At 38.0% G+C, this 17002-nt stretch overlaps 1 protein-coding gene and 1 non-coding gene across 2 annotated transcripts in view; one reads left to right on the forward strand and one right to left on the reverse strand.

Annotated features, from left to right (window-relative positions):
- LOC130931273 (CLIP-associating protein 1-B-like) overlaps positions 1-15632 on the reverse strand; it is a 38138-nt gene extending 22506 nt beyond the window's left edge. The window contains exons 1-17 of the mRNA XM_057859926.1: positions 15386-15632; positions 14397-14813; positions 11324-11402; positions 11157-11260; positions 10976-11067; positions 10806-10881; positions 10634-10731; positions 10486-10556; positions 7128-7345; positions 6955-7047; positions 6725-6870; positions 6457-6592; positions 6307-6377; positions 3800-3859; positions 2269-2346; positions 2025-2192; positions 1903-1949 (exon numbers count right to left, since the gene is read on the reverse strand). Of these exons, the coding sequence (XP_057715909.1) occupies positions 1903-1949; positions 2025-2192; positions 2269-2346; positions 3800-3859; positions 6307-6377; positions 6457-6592; positions 6725-6870; positions 6955-7047; positions 7128-7345; positions 10486-10556; positions 10634-10731; positions 10806-10881; positions 10976-11067; positions 11157-11260; positions 11324-11402; positions 14397-14609 (1750 nt within the window). The 5' untranslated portion in view covers positions 14610-14813; positions 15386-15632. The remainder of the gene's footprint in view (positions 1-1902; positions 1950-2024; positions 2193-2268; positions 2347-3799; positions 3860-6306; positions 6378-6456; positions 6593-6724; positions 6871-6954; positions 7048-7127; positions 7346-10485; positions 10557-10633; positions 10732-10805; positions 10882-10975; positions 11068-11156; positions 11261-11323; positions 11403-14396; positions 14814-15385) is intronic.
- LOC130912581 (U4atac minor spliceosomal RNA) lies at positions 13549-13676 on the forward strand. Its single transcript, XR_009062634.1, has one exon. It is a non-coding gene; the product is annotated as a U4atac minor spliceosomal RNA (small nuclear RNA).
- Positions 15633-17002: the final 1370 nt, after the last annotated feature.

Raw genomic sequence — 17002 nt, forward strand, 5'->3', positions numbered from 1 at the left:
AATAGTAAGACATATTTTCATTTCACACTTCCCATCTACTGGCCATGAAATCATATACAACCAGAGTGTTGTATATGTACCCCAGCATTTAAAATAAATAAATAAAAATGGGGTGTTCTGATAAGTATCTCCTGAATAAATTACTGTTTGTTTCTCCAAAGCTTTGGTTCATGTTTTTACACTGGAACAATAAAATGTTCTTCCATGAGATGGCAAAAGGTACAATACAGCTGAGTATCCATCTGCGACTATTTATACGACAAAATAAGTTATGGCTCCTGCTAGTAGTTTACGATCCATGTGCTCAATCAAACAGGCCCAGACTTCACACTATGTAAATGTATGATCAAATTTAAAGAGAAAAAAAAAAATATATATATATATATACACTCTGTGTGACATATTTGATATTTCTGATGAAACGGTAGTGCCTTGATTAAACAAACTTTATTGCATAATCGTTGGGGAAAATTCTGACAGATACTGTTTTTCTTTTCTTTACGGTATGGAGGTAGATTTGTGTCTTTATTATTCAATCAAAAAAAAAAGATGCTTCAATCAAAAAAAGTCACTTCAATCAAAAAATACATTTTCAATGAAAAAAAAGTCACTTCAATAGAAAAAAATGTGTTTGAATGCCCAAAAAATTTGAAACTCAAAAAAAGCCCTGGTGGCCATTATTCTTGCTTCATGCTCTTATGCCATTGGTGTAGTCACCTGTCACTCAAACATGTCAGAAGCAGCCACGAAGTTGGATCTTTGCGTCAAAATGATTCAATCAAAACTGTTTTTACTTAAAAAAAAAAAGTGCATTCAAAACTTTTAGTACTACAAATAAAAAATGAGAACTTTTTGCTCTCCCAAAAAATTGACACCTCAATTAAAAAAAATATATATATATATATATATATATATATATATATATTACAAATAAAACATATGTTTTCAAAAATATATAAATATTTAGAGAAGGTCAATTTTATTTTTTTCAAATGATGTTTTTCTTTGATTGAAAATAGCTTTTTTTTTGATTGAAGCAATTTTTTTCTGGGATTGAATGATTTAGGCACAAATGTCCTACCCATAATATGGCCCAAAAACAAAAAGGATTGCTTCAATCAAAGAGAACAGTTTCAATTAAAAATTAAGTGTTCAAATGCAAATTTCTAATTCTCAAATATTTTTTTCGCATTCAAAAACCATTTTCTATGATCGATTTTTTTTTTTTATTGAAGTGATTTTCTTTTGAATTTTTTGTTTTGAAGCAACTTATTTTTTGATTGAATAATAAAGATACAAATGACCTAGCCAAAATGTGGCCCAATTGCAAAACTACATTACTTCAATCAAAAAGGTTGTTTCAAAAAAAAAAAAAAAATCAAAGAAAAATAGTTTTCAAATGCATTTTTTTAAGTTTCAAATTTATTTTTGCAAACACATTTTTTTGACTGAAGTGACTTTTTTAAATTGAAAATGTATATTTTGATTGAAGCGACTTTTCTTTTTTTTGATTGAAGAAACTTTTTTTTTGATTGAATAATAAAGACACAAATCTACCTCCATATAAAGGCCCAAATCCTCTTCCGTAGAAAGACGATTAACCATCTAGCCACCAGGGGTCGTATTTTGATACAGGCCACGATTTCAAATGATTTAAGCCTTAAACTTTTTTTTTTTCTTTGCTATTTTCCTCTAAATTGCCTTTTCAGAATTTGTTTTTCATATATATGTTGGTGGAATTTTTTTTTTAAATCTATTGTCGGGGGAATTATTTAACAATATGAGGAGCAGATTAATTTCATTTAGGGCTGATATGATGCAAAACACTGTTACCAATTCACAGTACAACTGTTAACACTATGATGGTACTGTTAGTGCAACAACATATGTAAGCGTTCTTACATCTGGTTACATTTCTTCCAGTGACGCTTCTTGAAGACAAATGTCGACTATAAACAACATAGGAGAGGGAGATTGTCATTGTGAAAACAGCTGAAATTAAATTTGACTTTCAAGAGTCTCACTTCAGGCTCTCTTGTGAGGAGGACGAGGAATGATCAGATGGGGGCAGTGACATCACTGTATCGCCACTCCGCAGGTGAGCCTGCAAAGCTTTCTGATAGGACGACTCCAAGCTTTGAAACAGCTGTTCTGCTTTCTGACTGAAGTGGCACTGGAAGTTCCAGTAGCACCTATGGCAAACATCCAGATATCATATTGGGGCACTTGTTCAACATTGTTGCAGACAACGAGTCGTGTCATACTTACTTCCTGGCCACAGATCGCACCTCTGCATCTGCATCATGAATGCCTTTCTTTATAGTTTCCATTAAAACAGCAACATGCCTGCCAGGGCACACATTACGACTGTGTGAACATCTCTCTTTCATGCATGCATGCATGCAGATTCAATAACAACCCGAGAGCTCCCCGGGTATCAAGGTTTAGCTCATGTTTCCCCCAAGTGGCAGTAATGGCAGCAGCCATGCAGAAACACAATGTGGCTTTTACACAGGGAGCCACCCCTCCTCCACCATCACCTCGAAGCCTGCCAAACTAGTGTCATGTTACCTTGATAGAATATCATTCCAGACCAATGTCACCACTTTCACTCAGACCTACTACTTATTTCAGTTAATAATAATAATAAATCGTCACTTTATATGCAGTGTTGTTAATCTTCCTTTAAAAAGTAATTAGTTACAAATTACTTCTTCCAAAATGCAATTGAGTTAGTAACACAATTACCTCAATGTAAGAGTAATTAGTAACTCGGAAAAGTAACAGATTACTGTTCATGTTCTACACGGTATTACATGAGCCATTCTAAAATGTCTTTTACATCAAATATGTTTATATTAACTGACTGAATTGAACTCTCTTTTGAATTCCAAAAAAAAAAAAAAAAAACATGGGTCACATTTTTTTACATTTTTAAAATTTTACCTATATGTATAAGAATGTAATAGTATACAAACTTTCAAATGCTGTGAGAAAAAAAAAGCCTTTTTGTTTTTACTGTTGTACTGAACCTGCACCGAACCGTGACCCCGGTACAGAGGTAGAAACGCAATCGTGACTTGACTGTCCTGTCACACCCCTAATATGTATCTATATATTTTTTTATATGCAGGTGAGGCTCTGAATCTCCTGCCTTAGCTGTAGTAGTTTTGAATTTTTTTTTTTTTTTTTTTTTTTTTTTTTTTTAAATCACACATGGTTTATTGATATGTCATTTAAGAAAGGTTTAGGGCAAGTGACTATTTTTGGTGTCAAAACCAAATTATTATTATGTTGTAGCATCTTCAAGGACAACGCCCACTTGGTGATGATAATGCATACTCAACAGGAAAACAGTCCATTATATTCAATTAATTGTATCCACCTGAACGCCACGAACTGTATGTTAAAAAAAAAAAAAAAAAAAAAAAAAAAAAAGTTGCCTGAAAGATGTACACTTGCCACGCTAAATGCTAATGCTAGCGAGAACGTGACTGCTATGCTATTGCTCCAAGCCACCTTGCATTGCGTTTGCCACAGCGTCACAACCCCCGTCCCTCCTCCCTCCTCCTGCTCTGCTCTCTCCATGTCTCTCAAACATCTCACGCATTATTCAACCAAATTGTGGTAACGCGCACCTTCACATCCTCAGCAACAGTAATAGCGTTGCAAAGAAGAGAAAATTAATTAATTAGGTTACTCATGATTGACAAAAATAACGCCGTCAGTAACGCCTTTATACTCCAACACTATTATTGACAACACTGTTTATATGTGCTCTTTAGCCATAATTCCTGACCTCTCCAGAGAGTTTGTAAGCCATTCCTTCAACATCAGGTCCAAGAACTCATAACACCGCCTGTAAGACATAGAACAGAAAACATCTCATACTTTTATTCTAAGGCTGTAGAAGTTAACTGGTTGAATCATAGAAACTCACAAATTAAATAGCAGTTTTGTTTTGTTTTTCAATTGCCCATTAGCATTAGATTCACCAACGAAAAAAGTCTTTTTAGAGTTAAGGCTCACTTGGAGGGTGCTACTTGTGTATACTACTACTGTGTATAATACTACATACTGTATGCTACCTAGCTATATGTAGTATTACAAGCTCATTGCAACTTAATTTACCGAGAGGAAACCATGTAAGGACAGAAAATGCCTAATAATCAATAGACCCTACTCACATGACGTCACAACCACGCCTCCGCACCATATTGTCTGTCTACTCGTCGTGTTGACGCATTACCGCTACATAAATTCCTCCTATTATGGCGTGTTTTTCTGCTCGTTAACATTAATAATCAAAATGGTGAAGGAGTGTGTGGCGGTTGGTTGCAATAACAAAGGTAGACGGAGAGACTTGAAGTTCTACCGTATTCCGAGAGACCCGGAGAGGAGAGCGAGATGGACTGCTGCAATTCGACGAGAAAACTGGGCTCCAAACGATTACCACACATTATGTAGTAGTCATTTTATATCTGGTAAGATGCATTTAATATATATTTAGAGGGTTTTGGGCTGACAACCACAATTAAGATCATTGCGAGGCTAATCGCCGACAACATACAGTTTCAAATTCAAGATGCTTATCTCTTTCAACATCATTACATTTTGAATAATATTTAGCTGGTACCAAGTGAAAGAAGCTGGCCTTGTCTACGGATCATCAGTTAAACAGGTGTGTCCAAACCTTTTGCAAAGGGGGCCAGATTTGGTGTGGTAAAAATGCGGGGGGCTACCTTGGCTGATTTAAATAGAACAATATATTTAAACAAATTTTAGCAAGCCCTTCTGTGTGTCACATTTGCTTTATTATGTTTTTTCAATTCATAATTTCAACAGTCTCGTCTTTGTGGCGTTCTCTTTCGACACTCGGGCTCTTGCGAAATACTGCTGCTGTGAAATTAAACTAGCTTCAAGTTGCTATAATTTCTCGCTGCGTATCTTCCCTGTAATGTTGTCGTACATGTCAGCGTGTCTTGTTCGGTAATATTATCGTGTCACATCGAACTCTTTGAAAACAGCGACTGTCTCTTTGCAAATGAGGCAGACACAGTTGTTGCGTGTTTTATTGAAGAAATAGTCCAATATCCACCTATCCTTGAAGCGTCGGCCATCGCAGTCAACCTTTTTTTTTTTATTGATTGTCGCCATTTTAGAAAATTGGAAGGGTCACACGGGGCAATGTTGCTTAGAGTGCGGCTCTTAAAGTTTTTCAAACTTTCGTGAGAATAGGCTGATTTTGTGTGGACAAGATAGTTGTAGATATCAGGTTAGCAGATGTCAGGCAGAGAAGGCGAAGACAGCAGGTCGAAAAATATCGATTTAGGCATCAAATATGGATCTGGCGAATGGATAGACTGAAGCTTTTCCACGTAACGCCTTTTATGCAACGCATCCAATGAGTTTACAGCGTCTGAAAGCACCGGGGCTTCCATGAATTGCACTATAAATTGCACGACAAATTGAAACCATTGAGAATACGGATAAACAAAGACGGACAATATGGCGGCCGGATACAGCGACACATCATTCTGTGACGTTGGTGAGTAAGGTCTATAGGACAGGGAAAGGGGAGTCGGCACAGAATTGGGTAGGACTATTGCTACTGTGTACATACGTCTTTTGAATTTATTATCGCTGGTGTTTTCTGACGATGTGATTAATTTTAGTTAATAGTGAGAAAGTCAAGTTATAAATTAGGGGGTGTACAGAGCATTGATTTTCGAAAAGCCTGACCAACTGATTTCAATTTTGGACTTCCTTGAATTTTTTTCCAAAAACAAAAGAATGCACCGTTAATATTCCAGTCAAACTTGCTTCATTACCTGTGAAACAAAGTTGTTTTTAAATGCACATGCAGAAGGTGTGTAACAAAAAAAGTTGAAAACTTTTGTCCAAATAACAAAATTTAAATTTCCTGTATCCCAAAATTTTGGGGTCCTGGAAGTCTGAAAATACCCACTTAAATGGTCACATTAATGACCACTAATGTCCGTGACCAAATGCTAATGGGTTATTGTGGCTAACTGACTCTAGATACGATCACTGGGCTTGATCCGTTCTATTTTATTGATCGACCAATCACCAATCCCCTCAAATTCATTAAAGCTGCCCCGATTTGCCAAAACGATCAATGTACCTATGCTATTAAGCGCAAGTAAAATTGTTTAATGTTGCGTAGCCATCTTTTATAACATATATGATAGCTGTTATTCTATCATCTGAAAAAAAATCTAAAATGGACAGTCAACCTAAATCACTTGAATAAAATGAGTTTTTCAAATCATTTCGACTGCTTACCTTCTGACAGCCACAGATTTAGAGATGCAGTGGCTGGTGATGATTGGGATTAGACGAGGGTAGTGTGTGTGCTGCAAAACAGATCGGCCTTTAGTGCAATGCCATACTCATTCTGACAAAACAACTTGATTGGAAGAAGTAGAGACATACTGTGAGTATGAGGCGGATAGCAGCCACACCAGAGGTGGCCATGATTTTGGCACTATTGGGGACTAGGTTCAGAAGGGTCGGCATTATGGCCTCCGCACCATGATCAAATTGATTGCCGAGCACTGAGGACAAGTGCCTGCAGATATAAAATCCCAAGGAAACACTCATTTCCAGAACAACAAATTTGACTTGACTGAATTGAACATGAGAAATGGACACATTTTTATCAAGTGACCAACAGAATACCATAAGTTTTAGATGGTTTTACCCGAGGGTGATACAGGCTTCCCGAACCACCTGAGAACGCAGGTCTTTGGCAGACAATCTGAAGGCCGACTCTAGGAGCCGCAGTTGCTGCTGGAAGACATCAAACTCTATTGCTCCAGCCAATACCAGCGAGCGCACCTTCTTCAGCTGGAAGAACACGACAAGCAGGGACATATAACTGAATCAGCCAAAGGATGATCAGTAATACCAATTTCTGAGCCGATATCTTACCGCTGCAACTCTGAGCTCCCAGTCGCGCTTGTCATCCGAGAGCACATCTCGAATCTTGGCCATGGCCTCCTCTACCTCTCTGTTGGAGTAGATCTGATATAGGAAGGGGGGGGATGTTGTCTGATGCTTATGTGACAAATAAACACAGCGAGTCTTGAGCCAAATGAATGAACCTGCATAGAGGGAACATCCTCAAAGGCCTGTATGAAGTCGCCCTCGTCCACCGCGCCAGCAGTGGACCCATCTCTCCCTGTGCCGACTGATGACTTGTTGTTGGAGACAGTGCGTCGGAATGGACAACCAACAGTCTTTTTACCAGGCAACAATTCAGCTTTGGATGAGGCTGATGAGCATCCACCATCCATTGAATCACCATCCTCAGAGTTTTTATCTGGGGCAGAAGAGAGAATTAAAATGTTACATGGAAAAACCAACAGAAAACAAATGGGAGCTAGAACTGTGCCTCTCAAAAATGTAGTGTGGGCAGGCCCACTGAAATATCTGCATTTCAAAACAACATGCACATTCCTGCAGCCTAAACACAACAAGCTAATGTCACTGTTGATGATATTAACCAATTTAGAGGTCTGAATAGCTCACAAATCCTAGCAAAGACGTGCTGTTTTGTTGCTTTTAACTGCCAACATTTGATCTGTGACATGATGCTCTACTACCAATGTCAACAGATTACTCAGAGTTCACAAAACTATTGTGATCAACCGAGAACAACACGTGACAATGAGATCACAGGGATAGGAAGGACACTCCCCTGATGTATAAAATCACACAATAAATTACGTTAAAGAAAAATCAACCACAGTCTATTAAAAGCAGACTGTGATGCTATATCATGTCATCTATGTTTATCCTTCAACCTCCATTATTGACAATGTCTCCCTGTTAGCGCCCTTCATGAATCAAGAGGAAAAAGCTCACAGGAACAGATCCGCCGGCAGACTAGTTTCCTCAGCATGCTGACAATCAGGTGGTCCGGTCGTTGTCTGCAATTCTATCATATCTGGGAGGGAATCAGAGGGAGGCAGCGGAGCAAACATGCTAGCCTCCCCCTCCCATATTTAAGTCAAATATTCCTATTGTTCTTGACAAACACATACAGACGACACACTGTCCTCCTGCTGACTTCAGCAAACACACACGCTGACAGCATCAGGATGGAGAAAACGGGACGTGTGGGTGGAGATAATGGGAGGAGCACGAATGCTAGAATCATTAGTGGGTGGAGCCAAGACAGAGGGACAGCCATTGTATGTGTCTCAGCGAAGGAGGAGGAGGATGGGGAGAGAGAGTGTGTCAGTAGAGCGAAGCATAAAGCAGCTATCATGATACATGAATGCTATTGTGGTGACAAAGAAAATATAATCCCAGAAGTGGGACGAAGACGCGCTCTGCTGAAAGAAGATAATACTCTTGCCCTAAATTTCAGAGACATAGCCAGCAAGGGGCGCTGTCACAATACTGTAACAGTTACATTCACACACCAACCATTCACCATCGACTACGATTATTCATCTTAGTACTGCCTGAGGCTGCTTATACTGAAATCGTTTCTAGAAAACTACATATTCTTTTCACTTCTCTGAATGTTATCTTTCAGTTCCTCTCTGCTTCTTCACATTTACCATCATGTCAACTACTATTATCAAAACATGCCAACTTTATGCTTCACGTTTTAAGAGAAATTTAATTTCACTCATATATGAAGAACACTTGTTCTCTTCATAATTCCCAACAATAAAAGAGATTTTTTTTGCTCCTAGCTGAATTTTAACGGGAGCAAAAGGAGTTTTTTGTGGGTTTGACAAGATAGCTTTTCTTTTTGTGGGTCTGGGGGTTTTAGAGGGAACTGTGAAAATTTGAGTTACTAAAAGTACAACCCTGCGGCATTTGAAATATTATTACATTTTGGAATTGGAAATATTTATTCTGGCTCTCCGCCATCCCGTAATCGTAAATGTGGGAGCGGCGGGCTCGCTTGACATGAATGAGCTGTTATGAGATGATGGTGCATTCACACATAGATCTTGGACACTTCAAACGTACTTTGCAAAAAGTGGGTGCCCATTGGTGGTTCTCCTGCCATGGATTGCACGGAGATGGGAGTTACAGAACGCTCGAGTTTCCACCCAGCCAGCAATGGGGCTGGCCTCTCCCAACTTGATGCTGAGCGAATTGGAGTATATAAAAATGCATATGTGAAAATTAAACCACGAAAGTGAACTGAGTGGTACCCAGAGACACACAGGCGTACAATCGGTTTCACTTTCATGACTTTTTCGCCTGTCAAATTGTCCCCGTTCACTCACGAAACGGCTGCTCTGAGAGGCTGCACCTGTCTCAGCCACGTTTGCACTTCCAGGAAAATAAGCAACACCACACCATGTTTCTATTTTCTGAATGGTGAGTGCGCCACTAAGCAATGATCGTAACATTACAGATAACCATGTTAGGCTTTCATTGTTGTTTTCTCAAGATTTATTTCAATTACAACTCTGCGACTGCTCGTAAAAGCCGAGCACGACATCACTGTCCCTCCCGTGTGATGCGTTCAAATGCAATCGCAAAAAAAACAGTGCTCACAAAACAGACTCGGACAAGCTGGCAACAGAACATCGAATATACAGTATGATATATATGTATGTATGACACTCTATATATACACACTGCTAAAAAAAAAAAAAAAAAAAAAAGGAACACTAAAGTACAACATTGTCGATCTGAATGAATAAAATATTTTTATTAAATACATTATTCTTTCTGTACTTGATTGTGCTGACTAGCCCCCACATTCACCTGACCTAAACCCAATAAAGCACCTGTGGGTCATTATGTTTAGGTCCATCAGGCGCCACCAGTTTGCTCCTCAGACTGTCCAGGAGCTCAGTGATGCCCTGGTCCAGATATGGGACGACATATCTCAGGAAAACATCCGCTGCCTCATCAGGAGCATGCACAGGCATTGTAGGGAGGTCATACAGGCACGCGGGGGCCACACTACTGAGCCTCATTTTGACTTGTTTAAAGGACATTACACAAAAGCTGGATCAACTTGTAGTGTGTTTTTCCACTTTATTTGGAGTATCCAGACCTCCAGGGGTTGATAAATTTGATTTTCATTGATAATTTTTGTGTGACTTTGTTGTCAGCGCATTCAACTATGGGAAGAACAAAATATTTATTGAAAATATTTAATTCATTCAGATCTGCAACATGTTACGTTAGTGGTCCTTTCATTTTTTTTTGCAGTGTATATACACACACACACATATATGTATATATACATATATCTACAGTATATATTATCTATACACACATACATAGACACACACACGCACACCCCTCCCCACACACACAATGTATAGCTCTCGTTGAATCACATTTTAAAATTTGTTGTGTTTGGGTCAAGAAGGTTCTCAATCCCTGCTATCAACGTTTTCAGTCTTCAATTTGTCATACGATTGTTGAAAAATGCTGCATTAAACCCAGCATGTATAGGACCTGGTTTAATCCTACCTGACACAGGTGATAGGACCATGTTCCCCGACCTTTGGACTTCATCAAATTTACTAAAGATGACATTCAACCTGGGGGAAAATTATTCATAGTAGTATGTTAATGGACCACTGTGAGACTCGTTGGCATTTGGTGTGATTAAACCCACCGTGACTGAGGTAGGCCCTTCTTTCCAAGGTCAATTCTCACACGCTCACCCACATGGCGGTAGATCTCCACTAAGCAGCTCATGGCTCCATCACGCACCTAACATTTCATTACATGCTTTTAAAAATCATTATTGGTAAATGTGTTATACTTAAGGGGAAAACATTCTGTACCTGACTTGTGGGGTCTCCCAGAAGGTTACAAATGTGAGGAACTATTTTGCTGAGAGTCAGGCTCTGCGATCCAAACCTGAAAGCAATTCCATGCAATTTATATTTGTGACAAAAAATGCTTAAGATTTTTCTAAAAATCTTTCAAGTGGCATAGTACAGTCTGAGCTTACACATTTAAGGTGGAGATGAGACAAAGGCAGAGTCCTTCTCTGGTACGGTTGTTCTTATGTTTAAATCCTCCAGTCATGCGCTCCCATACATACTGATAAAGCATTAAGAAAAAATATTAATGTCGCAATAAAATCACAGTCTCATATTATTACAGTATATGCATGCAGATATATTCTTCACCTGTGGGTTGGCAGCCAGGTCCATGATCTTTAGAAGAAGCGCCTGATCCTGGTCCCGTACCTGGTCCTTGGCATCTCCCAGACGATCGATTAAGCTAGGAAGAACTGAACACAGAAAAATGTTCTCACATGGAGTTGAACTGAAAATTTGAATGTCAAAGAGCTCACCTGTTGCAACCTGCGTCCTGAATTTTTCTTGCAGTCTGCTAACGAGTGCAGACAGAAGTTCCATTCCCAACAACACCACCTAAAATAAACAAATTAGCACAAAAATGCATATTGTCATGATATTTTGAACCACAGATGTTCTTATTCTTTATACATGTAATGTCCGTGCTATCATGATGATGATTATCCATCCATTGCTTCTTGGTTTGTAGGTACCTTACACCCTTGGCCCGTTGCCTAAATCACAGTAAATCACAGAGCATATGTAGAAAAACAAGTTTTTAGACACACATTTATGCATACAAACAATTTCGAGTTTCTCAATTAACCTAACACAATTATTTGGTGGATGTGGGAGGAAGCCAGTGTAGTGTACCCAGAGAAAACCAATGTAAACAAAGAGAAAACATCTAAACTGAAATTCACAACTATTGATCTCACTAACCACTATCCCACCAACCACTATGCCATCATGTTGATTTGAAGGTGAATGGGTGATTCATTTTCATTATTAGGCTAGTTCAGTGGTTCTTAACCTTGCTAAAGGTACCAAACCTCACAAGTTTCACATGTGGATTCACCGAACCCTTCGGAATTAGATGATAAAGCATTTTTCTTTTCAAATTCAAAACCGATATATCTAAGCTAGCAAGCTAATAATTGAGCAAATTCCCGTTCAAAATTCTACTCTCTAATTCCCTCTAACAAGTGCGAGTCAACCTTCCACTGAACAAACCAGTTCCTCCTCCCATCAGACCGAGGACTAGCAGTTAAAAGAAATGGATTAAGCCTGTAAATTGGGAGCAAACCAGTCCAAAACCTGGTCTAAAAAGCTACTTTGCCTAGATTTAATCAGCGTACTAAAATAGGGCTCTGCGTTTCTTTACCTTCACCGAACCCCTTCGACTTACTCACCGAACCTCTGGAGTGTGATTGAACCCAGGTTAAAAACCACTGGCCTAATTATTATTGTATTGGCCAAGATTTGTTTTTTCTGTTGCATAAGTTTGTAACTGAATCAATGCTATTTTTGGTCACTAATTTCAAATCTGCTGTAATTTTTCCCCCTGAATGCTTTAGTTTTTATGATATTGGCATTTCTGATATTCTTACATAATTATTATTATTATTACAGAATTAAGATTATTATTCTTTCTATATTTTCACCCAATATCAGTTTAGGTTTTCAGTCATTTGCAGTTATGAACATTTTTCTGAATTGTTGTCAACATTAGCTTGTCACAGTTGATATCGGAGCACATTTTCCCAATTATTGGTCTCTGGTGTTTGTGGTTATCTAAATCATGGCTTAACAGATATTATTTTACATATATCAATATTCTACATATTGTTGCTTTTGGGCTATATATATTTTTTTGCAATAATTTTAATAATTCATGGCACAAAACATTTCAATCATGATTTGAAAGAGAAAATAAATACATCTTACAGACAAAAACAAAGATTAGGATCCAGCACCCCAAAATTAATTAATAACATATGTTTACAATTTACATCAATGCAACAAACTTTTTTTGTTGACCAGTGTTATGATCATCATTTTTATTGATGGTGTATATATAGTATCTTACTACAAGCAAAACAAAAACAACATATAGTTACATTATTATAAAAAAAAAAAAAAAAAAAGTCGTTTTTAAATAGCAGACAAACTGCTTGCATGAATCATGATGTTTATGGATTTATTGAGGCCCATTTTGCATATTTGTCCAGTTCAGGTTTATTTTTCATTATACAGAGAGGTAGACAGAGATACTTTCATCGTTAACACAGGGAACTTCACTATTGTAGATTGGTTTATGTAGTGATTTCAGCTATTTGCGTTATTTGGCATCGTATTCTATTGATTGAATGAAAGAATTAATGAATAATAGATTAGAGTCTAGATAAAACCTATAACATGCTATTTACACGTTGATAGTAAACCAAATCCATAAATGTAGCTGAATGTACTACCACTAAAAGGCACCAAAGGAAAGCAGATTAAAACCTGCAAAGGATTGTGGGTAATATGATGAAACCTAGAGTTATATCGCAACGGGGTTAAAAGATATATTGTGTTTTGGGACAACAAAACTAGATGGTATATCTCTGTGTATGGAGAAAACATGTCTAGTCAAATATAAATGAGAGTCATACAACGAAACCGTAAGTGAGCACTCTGCCCACATTGCATGAGTCTGCTGCAATGCCACACGCGCGCAACCGTCCTCGTCATGGGGTGACTGGGAAATTCAATGAACGAATAGTGAGAATTTCCCTGCTGACACCATATCAACACATTCGCACCTCCCGAATTTCGAATTTGGGTCCTGGTGCAATTTTTGGAACCTATGAAAACGCAATAGCGTTGAAAAGATTGAAATTTACAAAACATCTGAGCCGAATACCGCCGCCCAGAGGGAATCACTAGTAACTACATCCATCCATGATGTAAAATACCGTGTGATACTTCCAGGTCTCGAGGGGTAGGCAACTTGTGAGTCTTCAAAACCAGATCTGAACAACGCAAATTATTGTATAGTGTTGTGTTTCCATGCCCCTCAAATGTGAAACAAATCTTTTTCACAAATTGAAAAATATCACATCCCAATCGTCTTACTTGGAGGTCACAGTTTATCATGCATTTTATTTAGGTTTTTAATCAGCATTCTGTTGTACTCTCTTGTGTGTTAATGCTGTTGCATGCAGGAAAAAAAGCTAGTAATTTTTTTAGTTAATCCTTTGGACAGGAAGGAAAAGGAAAGTCATAGTCAGGGGTGCTTAGTTCAATCGCTCCTGGTATTTTGATAACCACGGGCAATTTTGCACAGAACTAGACAAGCACATGCTCAGTGTTCCTAATTTTGTGCATAGAGCTGGAAAGGGGACATGGCTCTGGTGGCTGTGAGCTTAATTTATCAGCATCATTAGCCCAAATTTTCATCGTGTGACTTGTTCCTCTCATGAATATTATTGCTAAGTAATTCCCAACCGGTGTTCCGTGAGAGATTAACAAAGTGTAATACAAGGAAATGTTTATTTATTTACACTGAAATGTGGAAAAACTGACCTTGAAGTGATTTGAGTTGACCCAAGAGCTGGCCAGCGCTTCCACCATTCTGTCCAGCGTCCCCTGGTCTTGCTCCAGGTCTGGACATTTGTCCTCTTGCATTATAAGATCAACCATCTCCTGACCAACCTGTAGTCTCTTGCTCAGGTCCTTGAGCATCACCCGCTCCAACAAATACTCCGTGGGCATCACCTCTTCCTCCTCCTCCGCCATTGGAGAAGAACTGATGAGCACACGTTAACTTCCAGCAAGTTCTCTTCCCACGTTCAGTCCAACAAAGTCCCGATCACTGACAAGTCTCTCGGTCCTGTTTTTAAGCCAGTTACGGTTTTAAAGAGGCAGCTGGCGTTGCTGGCAGAGTCCTCGTGAGCGCCATAATCCCCCACTTGATGGTCCAAATCGTTTGCTTGTGTGGTTCTAAGCATAAAAAGGAAAGGCAAAGTTGAGAGAGGTTTAGAGTACATTAAATTTGGTAGGAAAAACGTATATTGCAGTACTAATTTTCCATAAATGTTTTGGATGGTTTCACCATTTAAATACATTTTATAATTTTAAAATGTTTTAAGTTTAAAGTGCGTTTCACTTTCCCATCACCTGTTTTAACGTTGTGTTTCATCATTATTTTTATATTTTAATTCAATCTTTGTTTCATTATCTAAAGCACTTTGCGTCGTGCAATTGCTTTTAAACAAATAAGCGTGCACTGTGTGGATGTTTGACTTCTAACTTAACTTTCTGTGTTAACCTAAAAACCAATAAACTTGTTAAGTGCTGTCGTTCTGTACTGAATAGTTAGTTTAGCCGCTAGCTTTCCCGATAGCACAACAGCTAAGGCAGCCCGAGAGCTTAAAGTGGCGCGAGCTAGCGCTAGCGGAGTTTCCTTACGAGCGAGTCGGTGGCGTCAGTCGTCACGTCGTATAACTACGTGGATTGGCGTCTACGTTAACACTAAATTAATACAACGACACTTTATGGATTCACTCACTTACCGGATGGTCCAAAGTCAGAAGTGGCGAATACGCTTCAGGACATCCCTTCCGTTCATTCACGTCGCTCCTTGATTTTATTTTAGCATTACAATTTGAAAAAGGAACAGGGGCTTTTTCGTATATTGTAGCCCGTTATTTTATTTTCAATAATAAAGGGGAAACAAACACAGAAAAATGGACATTTGCCTGGCAAAAAAAAGTTTGGCCCGCATCGTGTGCCGTAGGGAATGTGGCCGGTAAAGCTGCAAAAGGGCGACCCCTGCTGTCAAGCCTCGGCCAGCAATGTGGCCAGTGTATCTCATAGATATCGGCGGTATGACTAACTGGCAGCCATCTTGCGACAGTAAACTTTTCTTGAGGAAGCGTTGTACTCCACTAGAATACTTGATTTAAAGAAATTTTTTTTTTTTAGATTTACAAATGGTGTTGGTTTGTAAAAAGCCATATAAACGTGGCTATGTGTAAGGCTGGATGTTGTTTTTTTTTTCATTACATGTTGCATTCTTAATTATTCTTATGTATGCTGCATCATTTTTGGATTGTTGCCAGTGGAAGAGGCGCCAGCTGCTGTTTCACTGCTTCTGTACTCGCATCGTGCTTGCACACAAACACATATACGTTGAGTGCCAAATTAAAAAAAAAAAATAGTTGACTAAATAAATATAAAGAGAAATAAATAAATGAAAATATAAAGTATATTTTGTCATTGACTTTTACCTTTTGTCATTGAAAATCTCAAACGGAAAAAACAAAGACAATTTTTGTCATTGACGTTTAGATTTTCCATTGAAAACCAAATGGGGAAAAAACAATGGCAATTTGTGTCATTTACTTTTACTTTTTTTATTTAATTTACTTTATTTACTTTTATTTTTGTACATCCACCCACGTCTTAGTGCATGCATTTTGGTTATCAGACTTGAGTCGACAAAGGGGGATCATCTCGAAGTGTTCGTTATTTATTATGTACCAGGATGGGTGTCCAAAACCTTTTTTTTTTTTAATGAGAAACTTAAAGAAAATTTCAAAGGTCTCAAAAATGTCAAATTTTCACTCACCTGATTTGACCTACTTTTAAGAGGTCAAAAAATGCCCTCCTGTTCAAAAATTTTCTTCCCCCAGAAAATACAGATTTTAAGCTTTCCACTGATGTATGTCGCATGCATATAGGACAATTTTGAAATTGGCGAAATTGGGGGTCTCAGAGCGGAACTTCAAGTCACCTAATTGTCTTCCGCCATATATACATATATATATATATATATATATATATATATATATATATATAAAACAGAAAAAAATACAATCATGATTAATTAAAAACAACAACAACAACAAAAGACCCTAATGCCTGGAAGGCGTCGTCATTAATGTATGCAGTCTGATAAAAGAGCAAATGTTCTTGTCCTGAAAATGGGCAAAAAGTAATGACGTCTGTTCCCGTTGGCGTACATCAAATCAAACATCTGGCTTTATATTTATGATAACTATGCTTAATTCACTCTCTTTTTTCAATTATTTATTTACTTTAAAGTGTTATACTAACAAGCATCAATACGACACATGATTTTTAATGAAGTACCGCAAAAACAACCAAGAAGAAAGGAGCTAAGGTAA

Source organism: Corythoichthys intestinalis, chromosome 2 (genome assembly GCF_030265065.1).
Source record: "Corythoichthys intestinalis isolate RoL2023-P3 chromosome 2, ASM3026506v1, whole genome shotgun sequence".
NCBI classification, from domain to species: domain Eukaryota; kingdom Metazoa; phylum Chordata; class Actinopteri; order Syngnathiformes; family Syngnathidae; genus Corythoichthys; species Corythoichthys intestinalis.